We start from the raw sequence: 9,582 nt of genomic DNA, 5'->3' as shown, positions 1-9,582 counted from the left end.
ACCTTGCGTTTGCCAGGCAGGCACTTTGCCCCTGAGCTAAATCCCCAGCCCCTCCTTTTTTGTATTTAAAATATTCCAGTTAACGATTAATCAGCATTACTCAACCTCTTCTACACCTCATGGTATCCTGACTTAGCCCTTTCGCTTGGTAGAAAGTATCTAGCGGTTCAGCACAGTCCTCACTGAGTGATGTAAAGCACGTGCTCACTTAGACCAATTTGAGAATTTTGTTAAGCTATGCATGCTGTTCAGCAGTTGAGTAAAGACTGAGAGACACAAATTATGATAAAGGTGCCTGAGCATCTCAAAGAAGAAAACGTGGACATTGAAAATTAGAATCTCTTCTCCATTTATCACAGATGCAGCCTCATCCAGTGAAGTACAATCATATAGCATTTGTCATTCAACAACCTATCTGGCTAACAACTGTTTTGACTTACAAGTGAGGTGTACTTCTTGAACTTAGGACCTGCCACTTGGACTTGTGTACTGTCTTTTTTTGTGTGTGTGTGTGCAGTACTGTACATCTTGTTTAGAGAGCCTGCATGTCTTCTTTTGTACAGCATACCTTGTTTATACAGTGTTGTAATTTTTGTTGATTGTTTTGTACAGTGCAGTACTGTGCTTTTATGTTCTGTTTTATATGACAGTACTGCATGTCAGAGTTATGGAGTAAAAGCAAAGTCATCGAACTGGAGTTTCCTTTGACCATTTCTTTGTTCTGAGTCTTGTAATGTTCATACTCTGTACAGTCCCTCATTTAGTGACCACTGCAGTTAGCAAGTGTAGCTTGGCCCTTAAATGAGGCATACCTGTACAGTGCATAGAAATATTGCTATAGTGCAGTGGTTGACGGTGGGAGTGATTTTGCTTCCAGGAGACATTAGTCAATATTTGGGCATATTTTTTAAGGATCCTTTGTTCATTGAGTCATTCCTACAGTATGTTTTAGATTTAGAGAAACTATTTTTTTTTTCAATACAAAGGTGCTAAGTTAGGTAGAAACAAGCAGCTTTCAAAAGTATTTCTAACTTACCAACTCATCAGTAGATGAGGATCTGCCTACTTTCTTGGAGAATGGGCAGTGCCTGGCTCTCAGAGGTCATCTCTCACTCTTAAGTGCCATAATGACATTTTTGCAGACCCTCCCCTGCTGCCCCCTTTTCAGGATTCTCTTCTGCCTGTGACCATTGTACTGTCAGCCATGGCTTGTCTGCTAAAAAGAAAAGGAACATTCACAAGGCTACCAGGAAGTGTATTGCACTTACAGGAAGGCCTGTTGGGATTTAGGGATGTGCTGTACAAGGGACAGGCATGCTCCTGAGTGTGACTGTTTCCTTTCTGTGCCCCGCTGTGACTGCCAGCTAACGCAGAGCAGTACCATCACCGCATGCCTAATGTCTGCTCCCTGAGAGCTGTAACTTTGAGTCTTTATAAATTTTAGCAAGTTGCGATCAGTATATCACTTTTAATTTAGAAGCACTTGGCATTTTCTTGCTAAAAGTAGCCATACTTGCTAGCATTACCTTTCTGCTTACCTGTCTTGTGCAATCTTCATCCTTTCCTCATGACTTTTTGTTGTTTCTGCTGCTCCTGTCCCTCCTTCCTGTTGTCAGGTGTGACAGTTTGGGGTTTTGTTGGCAAGTTACACATATTAAGTGCAGTTAACTTGCGCGAAAGGCTGTTGAGGGCTCTCAGATTGGGCATGGACATAGAGGTCCAGCTTAGAGGCAGTGGTCTCAGCAGCTCCTATGTCCTTAATTCTTTGTAGCAGCTGAGGGTGAGGCTGCACTTTGTGACACTGACCTCCGCAAAGTTCTGGGCGTGAAGAGCAAGCTTTGGTTATGTGCCCAAGCTGTGCTACAGTGAGGACAGAGGGGATCTAGAATCAGCTTATCATTGTGCAGGGAGTGGCAGTGGCCCCAAAGGGAAGCCAGGTATTTTCAGAAAGAGAAAATGTACTCTGGGCAGGCAAAAAATCCCCCTCTGCTACTACATTGGTACCACTGACATTGTTCTTGCTCCCTTCTAGGGTCCCCTCACTTCTTGCTGACACTGCTTCTGCAGACACCCTCATCTCCCCAACACCCTTATTCCTTCCACAGGTATCTGTTCCTATTCACTTTTCACCCACATTGCAAGGCCATTTCAGGGACAGCAGTGGTGCTCTTGTTAGGTTGGCAGCTTAAGAAACACATGCACTTCTGGCATCAGAGTTGAGACATTAGGTTCATTTTTTCCCCATTGGGACATGGTTAGAAATAACATTTAACTTTTTCAGAGCTGGAGACTGCACCCGGGACCTCATGCATGCCTGGCAAGAGTGCAAATACTAACCACAGTCCCTGCCCCTGCAATGAACTTACATAGTAACTGCAAGCTGATTTTATAGAATCTCATTGTTAATGTTTCGCTTCTAAGCAAATGTAATTATCATGTTTGAGTTATTCTTGATATTTCAAGGTTTGCCTCTTTAAGCCCTCAAAATGTTTTTTCTTGCCTTTTCTTGCCTTGGTAAAAGGTCATACTAAACATCATTTCACCTTTTTTGGTAAAAGTAGAAATGACCTTTGTGGGCTGGGCTAGTGGCTCCGTGGTAGAACTCTTGCCTTCCATGCATGGGCCCTGAGTTCAATCCCCAGTGCCACAAGAATAAATAAATAAATAAATAAATAAGCGTATGTGAGGAGTTATGAAATTAAAAAAAAAATGATCTTTGTATAGTCTAAAGACTGTATTTGTACTTGATTGATTGTTGGTTTTTCTTTAATTTCCAGTTTGGGATAGTGTTCTTCATAAGTAGGGTTGATAGATACCTGAATTTGTAAATGAAAATAACTATACTTTAGGTAGGTTATATATTAATCAGCTTTTATGAGTCATTCTGGAAATCTAATCTTATTCCTACTATTTCTGTGGGAAGGAAATTCTGATTTTCATATATGAGGAAAAAAATCCTCTTAATAAGTCAAGGGCAGCTTGCACCTGTCTTTTTAAAATCTTTGTGAGATGTTTTCTAATGAAGGTGTATGTCATAGGATAGTTGTTAATTTCATACAAATTTTATAGCATTTTCAAGCCTTAAGAAATTCTGAAACTTTGAAAATATTCCTATGAAATATTCCTTAATTCATAAGGGTAGCCCCTCATCTGTATACTGAAACGTACTTAATTAAATTCATGTAAAATGACTGACGTGACATTAATCAGCATTTCTTACTGTGTGACAGGTTTTAATTTTTCCCATATTAAGAGACTCTCAAATGTTTCTGTAATGCAAGGTTTACTTCTGAGTAAATAGAAATTTTCTTTCCACTGTTTCAGGCCGGAGCCTCAACAGAAAGCTCCTTTAGTTCCTCCTCCTCCACCTCCTCCTCCACCACCACCACCACTACCAGACCCCACTCCCCCGGAGCCAGAGGAGGAGATCCTGGGATCAGACGATGAGGAACAGGAGGACCCTGCGGATTACTGTAAAGGTGATATGGCGGGCATGGCAGCATGAGTGCGCTTTCCTTTCTGGGCTACACAGGGGCTGGGTTGGGGACTGGTGAGGGGAACTAGTCATGCGCGTTGCTTGGTCTTTCTAAATTAGTCTCCCTGTTCATTGACTGGAGAATGGTGTTAGAAAATACAGGATATGAGAGAAAACATGTACATATAAACTTGTCTTTAAAAGCATTTCATCTGGTACAATTAAAAATAAAGGACATAAGCCAGCCAAGAAAAGCATAGGGAGTAGAAAGTACCAGGCTCCTGTGGGCAGCTAATTATATCTCTTGTATTTGATTTCGTTTTCTGGCTGTTAGCCTACCAGAGAACCATTGCCTTCTCTGTGTAGCATTGAATTACATAGTATTCATTGTCTATGGAATGAAAGCATGCACATTTGTTTACAGAGAGACTTTTCCTGGCATTGTACTTAAGGAAAGAGACATTCTGTGGGTTTTGCTATTGTGTGGCTTGGTAGATTTTGTTTTCAGCTGTGATTTCACAGAATACATAGAAACTATTTAAGTAGAGTGTTCTTGTAATGATGCTTTGTTAAGACCAAAACTATACAAAGTTCTAAAGGGCAAGTATGTAGGGTGGTGAATATTGAGAGCAATATGATGGAGACATGATACTTATGTAGACTGGACTCTTGAGAATACTGAAGAAAAGGAAGTTGTGTCCAGTCAGCTACCTGTTTCTTGGCTTACTCATTTGGATTTTAATTCCCTGGAATCCTTCACTTCTGCACAGTTGAAGAGATGGCTTATTTACTACAGGGTTTTTAAAACTGTAAGTCACATTCCATATAGCATAAGAGTAGATGATGTATACATGAAGAGACCATAAAACATTAAGGAATCTTTGGACCTATAGTTTCTTTGTAATTTATCTACTGGAGGCAGGTCATTTGTGTTGTAGTTTATATACTTTTTTTTTAATCTGTTAAGAGAAAGTTATGGGCTAGGCATATAGCTCAGTAACACAAGCACCTGCCTGGCAAGGGCAAGGTCATGAGTTCGATTCCCAGTACCAAAAAAAGAGAGAGAAAGTTATAAAAGTATAAGACTTAAACTTCTACTCTAAACTAATTCTACTATAGGTACAGGTGCCTACATATAAAATGAGTTTTCTCCTTAGAAAACAAAGTGTGGATCTTAACATTTGATTTGTAAATAGTGGTTATGACCCAAAAGGGTCATGCTGTCCAATAAACGAAAACATACTGAGACAGTTTGGAAAGAAGAAAAGTGCACATTCCCCTTGTAAAAAGTCTCCATTTTTGGCATGGAAATTAAGTTGTACAAGAGAAAATGTAGCCTATTAGTTTCTGGTTTAGCTGCTGAGATGAAAACATTAGGCTGGTCTGTAGGCATCATGCCTTGAGCTGTTCTCTTCAGTAGATAATCTCCACTGTCCTGGAGGGAACTGCTCTCCAGCAGGCTCTCCAGGATGTGGGTCAGGAAAGGTAACCATTACTACTTCCACCTTACCTTTTCTGAGGGCCAGCACATGCCATCCCCAAGTATAGGGCTAAGAATGAAGAATTCCAGGGGCAGGGGTGGTTCTCGGTACTTTTCCCTGACCTCTCAGCATCTTAAGAGCATTAACGTCTCAGTGAGGCTTGTTAGAGATGATAACGTTCTCGCCTTGCATTTATGCACACATATGCTTACACACTTGTGCTCACTCACTCTCTTCTTTCTCATCCTTAGCTTTGGCAAGTATCCTGTGCCTCTGGTTAGCATTACACATGCCAGTTGCCATACTCCATGAATTTTCTAGTATAGACCACCATAGTTGTCTAAGATAACTGATAGAAATTCATCCAAAGAGTCTGTGTTACTCATGTTTCTGTCCCGGTGGCAAAATACCAGAAATAATCGACTTAAAAAGAAGAAAAGGTGTATTTTGGCTCAGAGTTCATTTTCTCCCCATGACTTCTGGGCCATGTTGCTTTGGGCTCATGGTGAGGCTCTATACCTCATGGACAGAGAGTGTGGTGGAAAAGCCACACACCCCATGGTGTCTGGGAAGCAAAGAGGAAGCGGAGGAGGCTAGAGTCCTGATACTCTCTCAAACTTGTCAAGTTTAAGTACGGTAGTGACAAATAATGCTTTATTATCTCTGAATATTTTATTTTTGAATTGTTTTGGTACCTGGAATTGAACTTGCAACCTCGTGCTTACCAGGCAGGCGCTGTGCTGCTGAGCTATATCCTGAATACTGTAGTGTAGTTTGCCTGCGATCAAGTACGTTCTTCAGTAAGCTACAATAGAACCATCTGGATCAGGAAGTTAATGCTGATATGTTGGTACCACTTAGCCGTTAGCCTCCACTCATGGTTTGCAGTTTATAAAATGGGTGCATGATAGAATCATATACTTTTGTTTCCTTGCCCTGTTCATCTTCTGGTTTGGAAGAGTTTTGCAGTGTTTTGTTGGCTTTCCTGACCTTGACATGAAGATTATAGGCCAGTTGTCTGTGTATCATTTCCTGGTCGGAATACCTAGTAAATGATGCTGTGCTTCACTCACACCTCCTTTCAGGTGGTACATGGTTTCCTCTTAGCCCATCGGGGGTGATGTCAATTAAGGTGATGTCTGCATGATGTCTCTGCAGTTCATCTTTCTCTCTACCAATAAGTATTTTGTTGAGTTATGTTGAGACTAAACATCTCAGCCAATATACCAACCCCTCCCCCACCCCAGCTGTCTGACTTTTTATCTCAGACTTATTTCACTCATCATAGATTTCTATTTTATATATATAGTAGTTACACTCAGTCACTCTCCGTACTTATTTTGATGCTTGGATTTACCCTAATTTGTCCTTAGGAGCCCCGTTAGTTTGATTTTGAGCTCTCTTGAAATGTCCTACTCTTCCAACACTTCTTTACTTCAGGTACAATAAGATATTCTTGGGTCATCTTCTTTCTGTACTTAAGCTCTGCAGTTACATTTTGTCACAAGGGCCCTGGTTCCTGTTAGTGAAGAATAGTATTTAGAAAGGAAGGTCTGGGCATTAGGTATGTTTATTCTTACTGTTTACAGTAATTGTAATTATCCCAATAGTAGTAATTACTTCAGTTGCCCAGTCTTAGTACATAGGTAGGAACACACACATTCTGCCTTTGTATTTATTTTTCTGTTCATCTTTGAATATATTGAAATCATGAGTTTAATCTGATATCTCTAATTTTACCCAAGAATTCAGCCCAGTTTTCTCCCTTTCCATTTTTTGTGGGGTTGTTTTCTTTTTTTCTCCTTGACTGTAAAAGACCAGACTCTCTTTATTACATTATGTTTACTTAGCTGATTAACTTCCTCTAGTGCCTGATGAGTCACCAGTTGCAGTCACCACCATTTGCTGTCATCTTACCCTTCCTTCCTTACCTAACTTGTGCTCCAGCATCCTTTGTTGCCTGGCCCTGCCCAATAGCTTTTAGACTAAGTATTCAGGAAGCAGGATGAGGAGAGTGAGCTTCCCAGGCTGGGAGGATGTTTTGCTTAGGCCAGGCGTCTTGTCTTCTGTCACTCTACCTGTTCTCTTGTTTTCTTTGCCCTTTTTAGTAGCGAGCCTCTGCCCTGCTAGACACTTTGCACTTCTGTCAGAACACAGTACCACACACCATATAATGTTTTTCTTTTTACAAATATGTTACCATAGGAAATACAAACACTTTGGGGCAGGTTGATGTCACCTAGAATGCCCATCCTTCAGCAATAGCTGCTGCAAGCCTTTGGATCACTGTCATTTTAGTTGTCTCTCACCAAAATGCATCTGATCTTTTTACTCACTCACCTTTATAAATCTTCACTTATTCAAAATGTGTTTGCCTTCTGTCATTTCAGCCATTTAAGGTTCTGATACTACTCAAGCATTGTTCATTGCTGTCTACTTCTGTTGGATCCTCTTTGGATGGGACTTGACTTTTTCTTTCTTCATGGCAAGATTATTTAACTTTACCTCTCCAGGACATCTCTGGACTGGGTGTCTGAGAGACCTGAGTTCTAAACCTGGCTCTGTATCCTTGGACAAGTTCTCTTCTCTGATTTTAGGGGGCTTACAATGAGATGACACACCAAATATATGGCATTACTATCAGACACATAAAGATTCTCTTTTTATTATTTTTTGAGACAGGGGCTCACTTTGTAGCTCAGGCTGTCCTCAAACTCACTGTGTGGCCTAGGTAGTTTCAAACTCACAGCAGTCCTTCTGCCTCACCTTCCCAAGTCCTGGGATTATAGGCATGTGCCAGTACATATCCCTGGTCAGACACAAAAGATTGTTAAGAAATGAGGAATTTTCTTTTACCAGTCTTTGTGCTGCAGTTTTCTCCTGGTGTATTCCACTCTGAATTGATACTGCTCTCCTTAGCTCTCTGGCTGGCTTCTTACAAGGGAGTGTTTCCTCATCCTCTGGGGAGAGAGATATGTCAGCACTGCCTGTCCTTTTTTAATGTTACCTCTGGTCAGTTGCCTGGGCAGGAACTGTAGCAGCAAACTGTGCAGTTTATTCACATTCATCTTCCAAGCCAAGGGGACAGCATGGGTTGGACACATGGGCAGCTTGTAAATAAGCACTTCCAGGAGGGCTTGTGTAATATGTGATCATGTTGAGAGTCTGCACATGATGCCTCTGTGTCATAGAGAGATTTTAGAGTCTCAAGGATCGCCAGGGGGCACAAAGGATGTGTGGTAGGTACGCTTTCCTAGGCTGCCCTGTAAACTCTTGAATTGGAATCCCTGGGAGTAGGACCGGGACTTCATCAGGTGATATTTTTGTATTTTGAGGGGTAAGGTCTACTCATCTGTGCTGTGTACTTTCCTTCCTTCCTTCCTTCCTTCCTTCCTTCCTTCCTTCCTTCCTTCCTTCCCTCCTTCCCTCCTTCCCTCCTTCCCTCCTTCCCTCCTTCCCTCCTTCCCTCCTTCCCTCCTTCCCTCCTTCCCTCCCTCCCTTCGTCTTTCTGAGACAAGGTTTCACTATGCAGTTTAGGCTGGCTTTGAACTCACAGCAATCCTCCTGCCTCAGCCTCCCAAGTGCTAGGATTACAGGCATTATTATGCCTGGCCCTTGTTTTGTTTTTTGAAACAGGGTCTTGCTATGTAGTTCAGGCTGGCCTTGAACTTACTTTCTAGTCCAGGCTGCCCTCCGACTTAGACACTCTTCCTGTGTCAGCCTCCTGAGTACTAGGATTATGGGCATGCTTTACCACACCCAGCTGTACCATTCTTTCTAAAACTCTAAAGGTACAGCTATGTATGGTGACCCTTCACACTCTTTATGTATCTGACTCACAGCATGAGAGGAATCATTGCTTTGAATTGCCTTATGTCTGTGGTGATGGTGAACCTTTTAGAGTTTTCAATGATATAAAAGCCTGTTGCAGCACTTTTGCCATAGGTTTGCCCCCACTGACTTACGTTCCTTTCTGGAGCCTTCAGCACATACCTGCTTCAAGTACCTAGTAAAAGGTATTGGTTAGGAGCATTGGTTTGTTATATCAAGCTGCCTCCTCTAAGTCCTTGTGGGACCCCGTTTTGTAGCTTAGTTTATTCTTAGATAAGTTGGTACCTGTATATCATTCTGTCACTTACATTGCTTTTGGAGAAATCGATTTTTACACAGTTGTGGTCTGCCTTGGTATGAAAATGTGTTACTACTTTAGAAATACCTTGCTGGACCCCAAAGCAAATCTTAGGCCCCACCCCTTATGGTTTTCACAGTTGTCCCTTCCAACTTAGCTTTGGTGTGTAATTATGGGTTTATTTTTGTGTTCATTCCTAATCTCCCCTTCACCTGTCTAAAAGTTCTGTGGTGAAGGGCTATATGTTTTGTTAACCTACCAAATTTGAGCCACCTATGGTGCAGTTAGGCTCTAGCTCAGGAACAGACAAAGCGCTCATGCTGCCTCTTGTCTGAGGGGCATTTCAGCATGTGCAGATTGACAGGCCTGAAGGACCCATAAAGTAGAAAAGAGGTCCTTAATTTTTGCCTTAAAATCATCTGTAATGCTCCAGAGTTCTTATATATCACACACATTTGAGTGACATATAGCTTGTGTTTGTGACTGTGGGGCCAATA

The 9,582-nt window shown here is 41.6% G+C and overlaps 1 protein-coding gene across 6 annotated transcripts in view; it reads left to right on the top strand.

Annotated features, from left to right (window-relative positions):
* Window positions 1-9,582, top strand: part of Srpk2 (SRSF protein kinase 2) — a 226,825-nt gene that overhangs the window by 152,594 nt on the left and 64,649 nt on the right. For all 6 annotated transcript variants that reach the window (XM_013510525.1, XM_013510522.1, XM_013510524.1 and 3 more), the window contains one exon: window positions 3,325-3,479. In XM_013510525.1, coding sequence (XP_013365979.1) covers window positions 3,325-3,479 — 155 coding nt within the window. The remainder of the gene's footprint in view (window positions 1-3,324; window positions 3,480-9,582) is intronic.

This window comes from Chinchilla lanigera, unplaced genomic scaffold, assembly GCF_000276665.1.
Source record: "Chinchilla lanigera isolate Chin_1 unplaced genomic scaffold, ChiLan1.0 scaffold00009, whole genome shotgun sequence".
NCBI lineage: Eukaryota > Metazoa > Chordata > Mammalia > Rodentia > Chinchillidae > Chinchilla > Chinchilla lanigera.
Note: the sequence above shows the minus strand (reverse complement) of the source record. Positions and strands in the feature narration are given on the sequence as shown.